The 17,161-nt window shown below is 40.0% G+C and overlaps 1 protein-coding gene across 5 annotated transcripts in view; it reads right to left on the bottom strand.

Moving 5' to 3' along the window:
• Positions 1-3,952: 3,952 nt before the first annotated feature.
• Positions 3,953-17,161, bottom strand: part of LOC131303262 (uncharacterized) — a 47,185-nt gene continuing 33,976 nt past the window's right edge. For 4 of the 5 annotated variants that reach the window (XM_058330043.1, XM_058330044.1, XM_058330046.1 and 1 more), the window contains exons 15-27: positions 16,943-17,155; positions 15,131-15,688; positions 14,950-15,009; positions 14,505-14,833; positions 13,688-14,114; positions 12,266-12,730; positions 10,258-10,374; positions 9,992-10,113; positions 9,184-9,907; positions 8,467-8,721; positions 7,305-7,487; positions 6,328-6,669; positions 3,953-5,414 (exon numbers count right to left, since the gene is read on the bottom strand). In XM_058330043.1, the coding sequence (XP_058186026.1) occupies positions 4,665-5,414; positions 6,328-6,669; positions 7,305-7,487; positions 8,467-8,721; positions 9,184-9,907; positions 9,992-10,113; positions 10,258-10,374; positions 12,266-12,730; positions 13,688-14,114; positions 14,505-14,833; positions 14,950-15,009; positions 15,131-15,688; positions 16,943-17,155 (4,545 nt within the window). In that variant the 3' untranslated portion in view covers positions 3,953-4,664. Of the gene's footprint in view, positions 5,415-6,327; positions 6,670-7,304; positions 7,488-8,466; positions 8,722-9,183; positions 9,908-9,991; positions 10,114-10,257; positions 10,375-12,265; positions 12,731-13,687; positions 14,115-14,504; positions 14,834-14,949; positions 15,010-15,130; positions 15,689-16,942; positions 17,156-17,161 lie in introns of those variants that run through there. The other variant, XM_058330048.1, reaches the window with a different exon arrangement.

Genomic DNA, 17,161 nt, shown 5'->3' with positions numbered 1-17,161 from the left:
TCAAAATGTCCCAGCTTCTTTTCCTGTTATGTCTGGAGACTACTATTGTTCTTCTGCTTTGTACCTCCTGGCCTATTTTCTAAGTTAAACAAATGAAGTTGTCAAATATTGAATTCATCAAGGAGAGTCGAAAATCGCACTTTATTTGCATTTGCACTATAGAAAAAAGAGACCGACGGTCCATTTGTTTCGGACAGAAGACATTTTGCCATTTTGTCCATTGAAAACATTTCCTGGATAATATGTGTTTTCCGGTGTTTGGTTGTCACTTGAAAATGTTTTCTATTATTAGATTGACACGGAAAACCATTAGTGTGACAAAATAACCAAAATACCCGTTTTCTAAAATAAACCACTTCACATCCTACCGAAGGATAAAAATGTTCTCATGCCTATAAGAATGACCAAAAAGAGTCTCTGGAACTAGATTGCTGAAAAGCATCAAATTTGGAATTTGGTTTAGCAGCCTCATGTTGGCCTTTCAATGCTGGCAAGCATAGGGAAAAAAAAAAACCTTGCCTCTGTTGAATCCAAACAGATCATCGAAATTTAAATTACCAGTGTATGAACTAATGATGATTGATGATGCATTATGCATTCGATGATCACCGCCTTTTGGAGATCGCATTACTGTTTGCCTAAGAAAAAGTTCGTGATTATTATGTGAATTCAACCATACTTGGATTATAAAAAATATAAAAAAAACCATCCTTGGTAAACTCAAAAACCAATCATGCAGGAGGTATACGAACAGCAGAAGGAATGAATTTTGTTGGGGGCGAGGCGTTTACTTGCAACTCTTGGCTTCGATCTTGATGTCCATCATCCACACACCCCTTGTTGAGGCAACGAAGAAATTCGGAGTCACTCAAAAAGCCCCCGCTCAACGGGTATGGAATTTTGTCAATGATGGGTATGACAGGCTTCTGTAGTTCTTTATGCATTGCTGTCCCTGTGCCTGGTCATTCTTTCTGCAGGCGGTGTGCAGGCTGCAGACATCTCTTTGCTTGCAATTTGAGCCCCGCCACATCACGCTGGCGCCATTTCCTTTCCTGCCAAGGATCTTAAAGTAAAGCTTCCATCTGTCGATGAGGAGTTGGTGTCAGGAGCTTGATATCTCCGCATGCCTGTTGGAAGGTTGGTAGTTTGCCTACCTTTGCGAATTGCGCCGCACACCTATAATGCCCTGTTCTTCATTTTTAAGTCGATAGTTTTACGAATTTAGTGCCCAAAATCACTGCCATGGGGACACCGATGTGGACACACTTGTTGATTCTGTTTCCCTAGTTATTTCCTATGACGTAGGACTTGACAGGAAAGTATTACCTTGTTTTATTTATTTTCCAGTTCTTTTTTAGATAATACTAACAAAAAAGAAAGTTTTCATCATATTGTGTTTAGTATTGTGCCATTCTTGTTTTCAATATGGTTTCTGCATCACTTTCTGTCCCCTATAATTTTTCTATTCATTGCCATTATGTCAGTTACTTGAGATCGCGGGCTAAATAGAACTAATCACATAAAATTATTTTCCGTGAAAATCATTTCGGTATACATATCGTGCAATAACGTCTTAAAATACCAATACGATGCCATGCACACACACACAGGGTAGTTTATCCAAGATAGTGTGGAGATTGAAGCCAGGACCGTGCAGAAAAGCAGCGACAATACAGCCATGCACCGAAATTTTCTTGGGAAACCTCTCCGTAGCTACAGGTAATGCAGATACCACCCGCACTGTGGCCCACCAAAACCACCCTATCATCAGCCGGCAACGACTCCATAAATTCCATCAACGGCTGAAAGTAGTCCGTCAACGAACGGAGCTCGTTCAACTGCTTTGGGTGGATCCTAGAAGCAGCCATGTCCAACGCCGTAACCCTATGACCCGCGGATCTCAACAGTGTTGCCACCTTGTACCAACACCATGCTCCATGACCCGCCCCATGAACCAACTCAAAATTTCTGTGACTCTCACTCCTATCCATTATTTTTCTGCCCTTGCTTTCCTTTTTTCGTGCAAGAAACTTCACGGTTATACTTTTATAGGGCAATGGCTATGATGCTCCCAAGTGATTTGGGAGCACGATACTCCCAATTGTCCCCAACCATTGGATTCTATGAATTATTGATCTCAACCATTGATTGTCAAAACATTTTAGTAAATGGTATGTAAATCATGTTTTCATAGCAATACTACGATTTTTTGGTAGAAAAATAGTAAAACTATCTCGTTTTCAGCAAATCCACCTTTACTTTTTGTGGGCTGTAATTTACATATTTTTCAATCTAATAAGATCCATATATTCACTGGAGAGGGATGTAATTAGGGGGTGTTCGGACAAATAAGCCAAAATGGCTTATTTTTTATCTTTATTCAAATTTTTTTCGTATCACTTGACTTATTGTTATTTTTTTGGGGATTATTGCATCCTCACGACAAGAGGAATCTAAAAAGTAAAAAATTTTGACCGAAATCCAATTTTTTTTGAATAAAGACGAAAGTAAATCAATAAGCCAATTTTTTCGTCTTTATTCAAAAAAAATTGGATTTCGGTCAAAATTTTTTACTTTTTAGATTCCTCGTCGTGAGGATACAATAATCCCCAAAAAAATAACAATAAGCCAAGTGATACGAAAAAAATTTGAATAAGGACAAAAAATAAACCACTGTGGCTTATTTGTCCGAACGGGCTCACTCACAATATTCTTGTTCATGTCTCTTTTATTGTGTTTTTTTTGTCTCGTATTCTTGTCCAGTTGCAACATCAACATTTGAGAATAACTATAAGTGGTTTATGAAACTACCAATGATGCTTTTAATTGACTGACAAAGGAACTATATGCATTCTTTTATCATCCACTTAACAGAAACGATGGAGACAAGGGAAGACAAGCAGTGTCGATTGCTATCGAAACCACCTTTCTCGGATATCAATGTACTTTTTACCTATTATTCTACACTCTTCGAGCTGAGGTTAGAATAACCCTTTCAAAAACGCTAATATAAATTTAGAACTTGGCCGACCCATATTAGAAAAATAATGACTTGGAGGGTGAATGATAAGATATCCCCTTCTAGCCTTCTATCTGGGGATGCCCTATCTCTCTTAACTTTCATCATAAGAAGGCACAACATCAACTATGAGAAGGCGTAACAAAAAAACCACGAATGGCGTAACAAAAACCATAAAATGGCGTAACAAAATAATACCATAAAATGACAGATCTACCAAAAGAAGCAACTTTTTCACCATATCATGCAAGATGAATACAGTACAAAACCATATTCCATAGACGTTGATGCACATGCTTTATACCATACTATGGATCTATTTCATCCATAAAGCATCTGTTTTTTTTCTTTTGCTCCAGAATTCGGCAAAGCAACAATAAGGACGTAGGGTACATTTGGTGAGTCCAATCCATAGAGGTTCTCACTATGCGCACATAGGCCCAATCCGTTGGGGAGAGTATCCACACAGTCCACAACACATCACTTGAGCCCAATAGACATCAAATATACAAGTTCGCTTAAAAGCTTAAGCCTTGTAAGTGGTGAGCTACCCAAATGTATGTCGTCCAACCATTTTTCTATTTATCCGATGTGGGTCTCAAATCCTTCACACATGTTCCAACATAGTCGCTCGATAGCCCGGGCGTAATAGTGAGGGGCAAGGCATTCTAAAACCATGGCATCAAACATAACAGGGTGCGGATCAACAAAAATAAAAAACATAACATAACAGGGTCACCAAGTAGAGAAGGAAGACGGTAGGGTCATCCTCCTCAACAGGGTTTGGCATGTAAACTTCAACATTAATGGTTTGACCCTGATATTCTCTGGTCAATGATAGTCTGCTGGTCTGGGTTAACAATAATTATGTGACTTAGGTTGCTACTATGTATGTTCTTGTTATTTGACCTAAGAAAGCACAACACTTGCAGATTTGATCCCAATGGAGAAACCAACCCACAAAAACCTTTCACTGAGGAAGAATCATGTACACATCTTACATTCTGTGTAAAAAATAATCCTGTACATTCTATGTAGCAAAAACAGAAAAAAGCTAAATCAGCCACAAGCCCCATTTAAATGCGCACAACTCGAAGAGCAGTGAAAAAATCAATGAACAAATCTACCATGAGTTTGGAGAGTCCATATTTACCTGATACCTAAAATCTGAAGAGGGAGAGATAGAACTGACGGATTTCTTGGTCCAAAAAGAAGTAATCATTTGGACACCGCAAAAAGTGCCTGGAAATGACCCAGAGATCATGGACCATCACCTCAATGTAGACCCAAAAGTCCGACCAGCGATGAAGGAGATTCTATTGATCATGAATACCTAATGAATCTTTGGCTGGGAATGGCCGAACACAAATTTTAGCTGTTTTGACTTCTGCAGTGAAAACCGGTAAAGATCACAAGCTCCTTAACCTACTTGGTGCAAGTTCTTCACCATCCTCGCATTTCCACCATATAAATGGCATCAATAAGTAGCAAAGTGGATGACTTTGTACTCAACATAAATGGCTTCAATAGTAGCGAAGTGAATGACTTTGTTATCATCGCCACCATCTCCAATCAAGTTATGCCCACCAGAATCAAAGGGCACAAAACAGATACCAATTTCCGTACCATCTAATTTTTCCCACTTTCACATCAGTGGAAGATATGCCCCACCATGCCCTTTCCTCAGCACAAGCGGTCCTGCATTGTCTGGAACTCTATCTAGTGCTGTCATACACGCGTCGATTATATCGCCAAAACCAGTAGCCACTGTCGCCAGCTGCAACCGCAGCCTCAAATCCCTAGTCCTCTTCAACAAACACCTAAAAGACCTCCAAAGGTACTTTGCCCATTCCGCGGGAAGCCCTCCTCCTGTCAACCAAACAGAGAACTGGGACTGGTCCCCTCGTGCCGCCACCTCAGCCCTATAAAACCTAGCAAGATCTGCAAGCATCGAAGGGTGGAGCGGAAGCACTGCTACAAATTCGGCAACAAATTGTTCCGTAAGCTCTGGCTTGAGCATCTGGTTCCAAAGCACTAGAGCCCACTCACTCGGCTGGTTTAGGCTATAGGCTTCAGCAACAATTAGGGCCTCTTGGAAACGGGACTGCTCAACTAGGGCCCGACGGGCATTTGTTTCAGATAGATTGAGCCATTGGAAATCTGGCATCCGAATTTGGAGGGACACAAGAGATGCGCGAGCACAAGCTACATGCGTTTTGTTTCCGGCATCAATGGAGGAGTGAACTTCGGCCGCTTCAATGAAATAGCGCATTGAATCCAAGAGGTCCTCGTTTTGGTCCTTGTCATAACGGAGGAACCACTGATGAGATGCTTGCCCAGCTCGTGACTCTAGAAGAGAAGCTGTCTCGTGCTTCATGTCAAAGTGATTATAAACCTGCAAGAGGGGCAAACAAAATTTAATGCAATAATTGGAGATTTGAGAAGCTGGAGTTTGAACTTGTGGCTCTGCGGATGAGAAAAATACCCCCGACCCCAAAAAAATGCCATACAAAGTGAAGACTACAAAACGTGCTTGTGCTATTACAGGAAATATGATATCTAGACAGGGTCAACCAAAGTAAATGGATGCTGACACTGACATTTCACATGTGATATCAAGGTAACAGAAACAATGCACCAACTTGTTTACATTTCTAAAAACATTTGCCAAAGTAGAGAAGGATGGAAATTTCTTTTCAGTGTGCTGATTGCTTAGCTTGGATGAGGAAATGGTTCCGTTCCATCCTACAAACATTTTGGAGATGTAGCGGACACATAATGGAAATGTCAAGAATTCAGGAATATATGAAAACAAATCATTTTTGTCTTTGGTAATTTACCAAGGGTATCCCGGACCTATTGTTAAGAATAGTGAATATTGTCGGACATGTAATAGATGTCAAAACAAACACAATATTTAGGTCTGTTTTGTAGGATTCCACCATGTTTCGGTGGCACATTGGAATTTCGAGATCCACTACTGCTCATTTCAATCTCTTAGGAAACAGAAACACTTCAGCCGTGCGGTAGGAAACAAACTGAAATATCGTTTCTCGAGTGCGGGTAAGTTTTCATCATAGTCCCACTGAAAGGAAATTAGGAAATAGCTATAGCCTATAGGTCACCATGTGAGTCAAGGGACCTTCTGTGGAAAACCTCCTTGATACAGTGGAGAACTAGTAACTAGTACCGCTGCTTGAACTCATTAAGGAACACGTGATCCATTCTATAATTTCCATCAGAACTGGCACACGCTATGTCAATTAATATTTTAATTGCAAAATCATGGGATCTGGGCATATACGAACCATAGCAAAGGCATCAAGATCATTAGGGTTAAATTTATTTAGTGTAGTGAGAACAGCCACGCGGAATCCTCTGATGGCCTCAGCAGTCCCTGTATTTGTGTCTGCAGCAGCTGAAAACTTCTGAAGGAGAAGATCCAGCTGACCATTTTCAATGAGAATTCCAAGTATGAAATTGAGTGCATGGAAGTTCCCAACTCCTGTTATCAGGCGAGCCAAACATGCGAAATCACCCTCTGTAACATAAGCTTCTACCCTGGTTGCTGCAAGGGCTACCAGAACATCAACTCCATCCAGGCAAGCTGACAACTTGTAGAAGTGGTGTGACAGAATAAGAAGTTCAACCTGGAAAAATTATGTTTCGAGAGATATTAGCCTACATAAAGGAAATGGCAATACTGAGAAACAAAGATACTTCTCCGGATGTCCCATTATGTATCCCCACTTGGAAAAGCCAATGGCAAAAATGGATTGTATTCCCATTTTGCCCATCTCTATTGAATAGAAGTAACTACTCTAAGGAAACAACTTAAATGCAAGAGTGAATGACACTTTTGGAAAGTTAATGATTTGTAACGTGCAAAATCGTTGTGACTCCTTGAAAAGTTGGAGTCCCTAAAATGGACCAGACAGAGGGAGTATTCATTTAAAATTCAGTTTCAAAAGCTGATGATACTTCACTTGTAACTTCTATCAGCTTGGTCGCTATTTGAAAAATAGCGAAGAGCAACAATTTTGTACAGTGAACTACAAGCACAGTATGGGCATAAGGCCTTTTACTTGACAAGGACTGCAAAATAACGAAATAAAGATGACTGAATAATGCCAATGATATTAGTAGCTACAACATACAAATTCTTTTACCAACATTATGAAAAATAGCTTTTCAACGAAAAAAATCCAAATTAGTCACTCCACCTTTTTAAAACATTTTAGTATTGTGTATGTGTCACAGTGTACAACGATGAAGATTATCGTACCTCACAGGCATGTGGTATTTCTTGACCAGTAATCACTAAACGCATCAATGCATGGCCAATTTCTGGTTCTGAAGGGCAAAGATCTGCCCACTTCAAGAAGTCCGAGAATCTCCACAATAGAGGAGCAGGCCCTTCATCCTTCTGAGAATCCATATATCCCCCACGATGTGCAGCTAATAAACCCTAATAAATACATCACCGACACTAAAAGTGAGTACCTTTACTTGCAGGAAAAAACAAAAACAATCACAAAGGCAGAGAAATGCAGACTTCTATTTTATGTTGATTTATCTGAGCAATCCAAATAGTCGTCGTTACCCAAACTAAGCACACTTGGTTAAGCACACAATTTTTCATCAGCCTACTCTGTAGTGGGTCTTCTCCAATTTTGGTTATGAACCATTTGGATGTCTTGGAAACAATTTGAAAGCGTAGCCTGAACATAGGGGCAGATGTCAAAAGAATTTTGGACTGTATGAAGATGTCATTATTGGATGATTCTAACAGCTATCAAAAGAGCTTGATATTAAGGTATGTTTGCAGATATCGACATGTTTTGGGGCGTCTTGGTAGCTGTTGGTGGAACCATTGGAATTTTGGGATTCCATTATTCTTTCGTCTCCTAGGAAACATCAAAACTTTGGCAGTTTGATGGAAACACAGAAAGTGTCACTGATTCTCCTTTAGGAAGAAGCTACTCCCGCTGTTCCTATTTGAAGGTCCAACTTTCCTTTTTTGGATGTTCCAAATTGAAAGTCCAGTTTTAAAAGTCAAAATAAAAAAGTATCCTACTTTCCCTTTTTGCCCTCTTTCAAATTCAATTATTGGTTTTACAACTTTTGATTTGAATTCAACATCTAGGGATTTGTAGTATTCTTAAGGAAAAAACTGGTACCTATTTAAATTGGTAGAAAAGTCGTTACAAAAATTTTGATGTGCAAAAATGGAAAGTTCAAATTCTGCGCTTGTCATAATTGAGCTCCCTTGAAAAGTTGGAATCCTGGAGCGGGACTAACAAATCAGAACGGAGGGAGTATATCTCTCCCAATGCTTATGCCATTTATCTTATGCACAACATTGAGGCACTCAAATAAAACTTACAGGAGGTGAAATATGCAACTTCAGACCAAAATTTACATATCAAAATAGATATACAAGGCACCTTTAGAAAGGATTCTGCAAGAACTTGAGCTATACTAGCAGCTGGCATAGAATGAGTTTGCACCAGGAGATTTGCTTCCTCGAAGGAATCTTGCGCTTTAAGAGAAAGCAGCTGTAGCAGTTCAATAGGCTTCTTATCATATGCCTCTGAGAATGAAAGACCTAGCACGTTTGCTGCTTTTACAACTGCTATTATTCTCTTGCATAGCCCACGTCCACTACCTTCCACAAAAATGGTCGTCAAACTCTCCAATAGCTACAGTTCAACAACCCAACAGATTAACAAGAAGCATTTTCACATTGATTAAGAAATAGAAAACTCATCAATTACAGAACACAAGCAGCTGTGGAAAGCACACATGGATATTTTCTTCTTGAAGTTTGGAACATGCTTGACAAACAATGTGATTTAACATATATAATACAGAAACTGAATGAAGCAGTGCCAGTTGTCATTCAAACAGATTGTCATGTTTTCTTAAACGTCACTGGCACACGAGGTTGCATGTGTTTGTGTACAAGACTACAAGGTGATCTAGTACTGTCTAGTACTGAATTTTGTCCAGATTACACAACATTATTGACATGCGAGAAATAACTTCAGGTCCCAAATGTTATCCCGTAGAATTTCTTACCCTATGTGATTTCCCTAAACTATTATCAAGTCAACCAAACAGGGCCTAGGTTAAAAGAAATAGGAACGAGCTCTGAATCGAACCTCCAGGGGGTCAACCACATGATTGTCAATCAGAATATTGTATGACTGAATAACTGAGCGGACTTCCTCATCCAGCATTGATCTGGACACTCCATTGCTGGGAGTTGAGATAGCTGCGAGTTTTAAAGCAGTGTCTACCAGAACAAATTCAGGTGGAATGTGTCCAGGAGAGAGCTTATTTTGCAGTTGTTTTGCAGCTGAAATTTGCCCAAACTCCAACAAAGAAAGTACCGCTCTTTCCAGCTCTTCAGGTCCAACCCTTTCCTCCCACCTTGAAAAAGATGAATCTATTTTGAAGTTTTCATCTTGCAAATGCAAATCGTTTCTATTACCGACAGCAGCAAAACCATCATCTGCATCAGTACTCTTTTCAATTGTATCCATAAAAGGCCGTCTTGATGGTGCAATGCCTTTGGCCCTACGCTTTGTCTTTGTAGTATTTGAGAATCCAGCATCCACAACTTGTGAAATCTTGTGATGTGTCAGATTATTTTCCCTTGCTTCATTTCTCTCTGAAGTTTTAATTCTCGCTGCATTCATATGGTTGTCCATTTTCGTTATAATACTGGCGGTCCGATCTATGATATTGGAACTCTTTCCGCTCCCAGGTATAGTGGAGCTAGTTAAGGTGAAGTCTCCTTCGCCTTTCACCTGAGCTTCTGATTCAACAGCCAGGAGCCATACCCTAGTCTCGATCTCTCGCAGAAGATGCAATGGATAAACTCTGATAGATTAAACATTGATGTTAAAAGGGAGAAATATCCAAGATGAAAAGCAGCACTATTGGATTTTAAAGAAAAATACTAACGGATTGGACTGGGTTATCGTCCCGCTCAACCATTGAAGAGAAAGAAGCAAAATTTCATGAAGCTCCCTTGCTGGAAGATCTTTTTCCACGGCTTCTGCATGTTTAAGGAAAAATAATCCTGCCTACAATGAAGAGAATACCAGAAAATCCCAATAGATAAGATCCAGATAAAGGAGGAACAAACAGCCAAAAAAAAAAAGATAAATGAAGACATTTTTCTTGAAACTTTGATATTTAAGCGCTGCTGGTTACAAAACAAAATATACCTGCACTGCAGGGAAAGAATATCTAACAAACAGAGTTTGACAGTGGCCCCATAAAGCAACCCTCTCCTCTGGAACATCCCAAAGAAACTCCTTCCACTCAGCCACCATGGATTCAGCCTAGAGAGAGAGAGAGAGAGAGAGAGAGAGAGAGAGTGCATTAGCTCAGAAAACTCCAAAGAAGCATATGAAGAATTTTTCATATATCCAAAAAAGCTCCAGCGCAAGAGAGAATAGTAACAATGATGATAATGGAGTTTTAGGAGGCAAATGCAAAAGGTAAACCAAGAAGAAATATCTAAAAATCTGAAGTATGGAAGACTACCCAAATAAAAGACAAAACAGTGTAAATAGATGGGTAAAATCTAAACATAGTATCTGTTTTCATCATATGCTTAATCAGTTAGCGCCCAATGGAGGCTAGGAAATGATCCATAAATCAGTGATGGATTAAGCATAGTGCTTGTTAAAGTCTCCAACTCAAAACCAAGTGAAATGAGTGAACTGGCCGCCCAACTCATATATTAGTCTTGGAGTTTGTAATTTACCAATGTGGGACAAGCTCTAACACTCCCCCACACGTCTGGATCCCTGTCCCGCATGCGAAGACGTAAACAATGTATCCATAACATTGGGACCATAAAGATAAAAGGTGCACTTATGGCACAAACAACCGGGAAATCAATCCAGAGAGTCTTTTCCAAAATCCTCCTAAAGCCTCGCTTTGATACGATGTTAAAGCACCAAACTTAAAACCAATTGGTAATGAGGATCGTCCATGCTCGTATACTAGTGAGCATATACTAGTTTTGGAGGTTATAATTAACTAATGTGGAACAAGCTGTAATAGTGCTTATATATATCTCAAACAACCAAATTTCTAGAAGGCTAAATGCGAGCCAAGTACAATTATGATCTTCTGGACAATCAAGAAGCATAGAAAGTCAATGCAGGATCAACGAGGTTTATAAACATGAATAAGGACAAAAACAAAACTTCGCTTCGACTGCAGTTCAGACTCTGAAGTGCTTCAATCCTCTAAAGTTCAAAACGCATAATATAATGTCTAAACCATCTATAATGAAGATAGTCACCTCATGGAGATCAAAAGAGAGTATTTCTGTATATATATCATTGAACTATCGACAGCCAGACAGCCTTCTTGGGGTTTCTGGTTTCCTAACGGGCAGGTGCGGTCGGCGGTAGGTAGCGGCGCCGTGAGTTTCTCCCACTGATTTCGACTCTTGGGCGATCTCGGGTGGGCTTAACGGCGGTGGAGATATCGATCTGCGGTTTTTCCTCTTCTCCGACTTTTTCTCTCAGTCCAGTGGTCCGGTCTTTGGTTGCATGGTGGCTTTGGCCCTGTTTCGGCTTTGGTGGCTGCCGACAGGGGTGGGCTGTGGTGGTGATTTGGGCTCATGATGGTGGAGATATAGGTTCAATGGAGGTCTGGATGGGTCTTCGGCAGCCAGCAGTGGTGGATCTGAAAGTGGTTTTGGCAGCAAGGAGCATGGTGGTCTGATTGCGGTGGTGCAGGGCAGCAGCAGTGCAAAGGAGGTGAACAAGTCACGGTGGAGTGGTGTCCTGGCGGTAATGGGTGGCGGTTGGGATGCGGGGCGATTGCAGCTGGCTCGGATCGTTTTTGGGATCAGCCATATACGGCGGGTTCACGGCAGTCTGCGCGACAGTAGCGGCGTTCCATATCCTAATTGAGTTTGTTTGGACAGGGGTTTGTTCAGGTGTGGTGACAGTTCGGGAGTAAGGCGGCATTTCGGGTTTGGGGGTGTTTTTAGGGTTTTGTTGGTCTTTGACCAGTGCTTGGGTCTCGGGTACCTATGAAGATTAAGTAATTTTAATTTTCTTGTGCCCTTGTCCTTTTAATCTCTATAATTTTCGAATTCGGTGATTAATAATTTTATTTGCTGATAAAAAAAAAAAACTCCTATTATGAGTACATTTGACCTCCTCTATCAAGTGCTTAACAATAAAGGTGGGGTGGAATCGTAAATACCTGTGTTTCTGTAACATGGTGGACAGCAGATTTCCATGGTCCGCCACTGGCTTCCAACTGCCTAGCCCAATTGCGCGCGTGGTCCCAATACCCATTCTTTTCTAATGCTGTTAGAAGTGAGGAGTCATCCAAAGTCTCATTCCCAAGATGTAGACCATCATCTATGCGTAATAGAGGCTCTGCTAAATTGATTTTCCAATAAAGCCGGCGAAAATATGTTGCAGCAGATCCTCCATCACCGAAGTCAGTTGCTGAAAGAAGTTGCAATAAACATCTTTTCTCATATGGCGACGGACACGTTGAAAGCATTGAATCAGCAGCTTTCACAGCAGTGGAACTTATCCACGAAGTCCCAGTCTGTCCTTTTAATAAGTTCATTTGTATATGAGCAGGTTCTTCCTTAATTCTAGCAGAAAAGGATCCTAGATGCGCAGAAGCTTCAGATAGCCGCATCTGTGAGAATGCCTGAAAAGTGGGGATGGAGAAAAAAACTCAGTTTTAGTAGGGAACTTGCACTTGGAAACCTAAACATCAACTTAAATGAGTAAATTTGCCTCAAACAACTAAGCTGGCACACCCTGACGTCATTTAAAAAAAATCTCAAAAAACAAATCACATGCAAGTTTTGTTTGGTAGAGGAAGCTACGAAGCATCATCAGAGTACGATCTCTTTCAAACCTTTACACGCCAAATGCTATACGGATATAACTTGACACTGCAGGCTATGCCTCCTTTAAAATTCAACACAAAAGCATATTGATAAAACTCCAACTCCCAAACCACCGAGGTGATCAACATATTGGCTTTGAAGTAACTTGCTTGATCGTCATGCAGTTTTCAGGTTCAGTGCATGGGGGCCAAAAAAAACGTAGAGAGAGGCAGAGGGGTAACACACTGGAATGTCTTCAAACTTCAATCCGAAGTGGCTAGAAGCTCTAGGGAAACCACATTCTTATCTATCATTTTAAAGCAATTCCTTATCTACTTGAACTGTTAGTGTTTGGGTAGTCCTTTCTCTAAAATGGATGAAAAGTTCTAAACAGTAAAGATCATCAAAAACCATAAAGTACGGAATATTGAAGCATAAAAGAAGAAATATGTAACAGCATGGAGACATTCCCCACAGTTTCTTAATAAAGTTCGATGAGATATCTTTATTGGCCAAAATTGGCTGATTTTAATCCTGTCAAAGGAGTTTACTTTAAGTTAGAACAAAGGTAAGTGACTGTTCTCAGTTGTTCGTATCATTACAAACTACGGCTATTGTTTCGTATGTAAAAGTAGGAACCATATCGCAAAAAGGAGAGGAGTTCTTTCCAACATGAAAAATCAAAAAGAGTTAATTTGTGGAGCCTACTTAAAGAATCCATCATGGATTAAAAGAAACAGAGAATCTCAAAGTACTATCTCATATCAACAAACCTGAAGAGCACGGATGAAAGGTAAGAGTGAACACGAAGGAAGGAATATCTCGAAAGCCTTTAGCAAAGGAAGGAATAGTTGTTGTTCACAAAGCACTGAAACCATCTTTGACAAAGAAACACTAACTTCATCAGAATCACTTGAAACTTGAATACATTCCGCGGATTGGCTTTTACTCTCCTCTTCAGTAATCATGCCTTGGGCAGTAAATATTCTTGCACTACTAGTAACAGAAACTTCTGATACTGTAGAAGCCAAGGGATCCATTGACATGGGCATAAGCCGCCTACGTTTGGGATTTATCCGATTGTAATGAAGTGTAAGCACCCTAGAACTTGATGGCAGCGAGTTAGTAGCTTCCACTGCTGCTGCAACATTATTTGCAATCTGGGAAGCAATGCCATTCACCTTGATGGATGACGTTTCTCTGCAAAGCGAACAGAAATTATGGAGAACTAAAAAAGGATAAATGGGAGTGGATAGATGAACTGACCCAGAACAAAAAGGCTAAAAGATCTCCTGTTTGGTTGTTTTTCCTAAAACTGCTTTCCAGAACACTTTTCAGAAAATTCGTTTGGACAGATATAAAAACTTGTTTCCGATGTTCATTTGGAAAATAACCTATTTTTTATAAAAAAACAGAAAAGTATTTCAAAAACCATTTTCTCTTCTTAAAAGTGAATAGGGTATAAATGTTTTTAAGAATAGATACTAAAAAGTGTCCAGGCAAACAATTTTTGAAAGCAGCAACCAAACAGGAGCATAGAAACTATAAATAGCATGAGACATAGTTCCATCTGGAAAAGCTGATGGCAACCTAGCTGCAGTGATTTCTAGCCACGCGGTTAGGCAGGATAAAGGAGACACATCTGGAAAACACGATGCAATCATGGCCAAAATAGACCAGCACATATCCTTTGCTTTTAATAGCAGAGCCTCTCCAGGATTTTTCTGCTTCTCACAGTCAGCTAGAATTCCAAAGAGTTCAACGGGGACATAGGTGTTTTCATCTATAAAGGAAGTTTCGCCCTTTTTTTCAGTAGAATCTGGGTTTGATGTAGAGACAACTTTTTTCCTTGATTGCATGCCTTTCAAAACAGTCAAAATGTGAATTCTTAGACGAGGATCACTGAACTCCTTTGATGCCTGCAACATTAAAGACAAAATAAATGTACTGGTAATTGGCTAGCTTATTTACATAGTTGGAATTCCGAAAAGAAACAAAAAGAAGGAAAACTTAGTCAAAGGGACATGAAACTCACAACTTCGATAACTGCCTCAAAAGGATATTCCCCAATCTGAGCTTCTGACAGAAACCCAATCTGATGGAAGATAATACAACTTTAAACTTCAAAGTCTAAGAGTTTTTTTTCAGTAGGAAAAAAATAGTTCGCTGTCAAAAACAAGGAAAAAATAATGTTCACAAAATAAACATAAGCATACCCAGTCATTATCTCTTGCTAATATGGAAAGGTACTTAGAACTCAAACGAATCCGATGCATCTGACAGAAAACAGTAACCAAATTCCAATGCTGACTTGCAATATTTTGCTGAGACCTTAACTCAGCTCCATCACCATTGCCACTCATTAGCCAAGAACCACATGTCTTCCCATCAGACAATAATGGAAGACTCACCTTTTCCAAATGCTGCAGCACAAGCATGAGGGCTCGTGGTTGTCTATTGGAAATGGCATTCGAATTCGATGTTTTCCTTACGACTCCAGGAGTCACATTGTGAAGATAATCATCTGCTAATGCTCTAGCAAGAGAATCTGTAATATCACCTTCATGGGATACTGCATGCGATGCTGAGCCCTTGTGTGACACTTGTTTGTAATGATCCCTATAATCACTGGATTTGTAGAAAGAAGATATCCGCCTTAAAGCAGCAACGTCTATCCTCAGCATACTGGCAGATAATCCACATAGCTCCAAGAGAAAAGCACAAGAAGCTACTAATACAGAATCCCCAAAATGCATAATAGCCAGCGGGACAACCTAAATATAGATGGAGAAAGTTTTCAGAGAAAGATCACAAAGTAGTCCCAAAATGCCCTAATTGGCAGAAAAGTTCTCAGCCCGCATACAAATTAGACTATCGACCTTTCTAGTTAAAGTCCGACATATAATGAATATTCAGGGTTCTATATTGATGTATTGATGCTGGACATGTCAGAAGACGGAAAGAACAAAGGATACATACACAAAACATATTGCTTGGTCAATACTACCCGTCTGAAAGAGTGGAAAATGTGACATAATAGAAACTGTGATCTGTTCCTCATATACTTGTGATTGGGAGAGGTCGTATGAAATACACCTATGAATCTATATTATGTAGACAATCACGGGTCAAAAATAGAAATTAACAAGGTATAGATCACCACCATTTCCTCACGACACACGTCTCTGCCAGAACATCCAATTTTTTCATGCTTTCTTTATACAATGTCCTTTGTGCAACCATTTTTCTTTGACACATTCTCATATACATCAGCTGATCCAATAAACACCTTGCAGGTACAAACAAAACCACAGCACAAGCCACAACATGGCTGCAGACTACCACTGAGGGAGCGGTAACACTGAACACACGTTACACACCTGTCAGCACACATCATAACCTACAACAGGCGTTTGCACTCAATTATGATCATATCCCGTGGTCCAGAATAGGGAGGGAGAATGTGAGTGAACACGCACGCAAGGGCTGCTCTAAACATCCAAAGGCCACAGCATTAAACATAAGATTCTAAGAATTCAAATCTGACTAACGAAACGCTAAATATAATTATTTGTAAGCCAATACCCCAACACAGAAAAAGGAACTACAAGAATTATCAGCAACCTACTATTAAAAGGAAGCTAAATATGAAATACTAAAGAGTGTTACTTAAATCAAATATAAAACTATAAACTAAGCCTCCACATCCATTTGCTTCAGCTAGTGACCAAATTTATCAAAACAGTGCCACCATTGTACCAACTTTTAAACCAAAAGACCCTGCATTTGACAGTACAGCCACAAAAGCCCCCTCCCCTTCTTTAAAGGTAAAAAAAGAGGGGACAAACAGTAAATAAATAAGATAAATGGTTCCCTGCAATTACCAAACATGTTTCGGGCAGTTCAGGAACCAGCATATCACATGTAAAGAGGCAATACAAAAAAATGGACAGAGGGCAACCAGATGCATTTATATAAGCAACCTAAACCCAAATAAAGATCAAAATGAAAATGAAAAGTGACCATACAGATGAAAGAAGAGACTCTTCACTTTGTGTTAAAGGCGCGAGAACTGTCTGCACATCTGCTTGAACATTTGTTTGCCCAGGTACGGAAGAGCCAGCTGGGCTTCTATGGGTGCTCTCCATTTTCAACTTTTGAACTCTAACTGCAAGAAGATGGTTGAAAGCTGCCAAGGCACGTCCACGATGCAAATGATGCTCAAGTCCAAGTCCACTTTCCTGAAG

The sequence above is a fragment of the Rhododendron vialii genome, chromosome 10a (genome assembly GCF_030253575.1).
Source record: "Rhododendron vialii isolate Sample 1 chromosome 10a, ASM3025357v1".
In the NCBI taxonomy this organism is placed as follows: domain Eukaryota; kingdom Viridiplantae; phylum Streptophyta; class Magnoliopsida; order Ericales; family Ericaceae; genus Rhododendron; species Rhododendron vialii.
The sequence above is the reverse complement of the archived record's forward strand: the minus strand, read 5'-3'. Positions and strand labels throughout refer to the sequence as shown.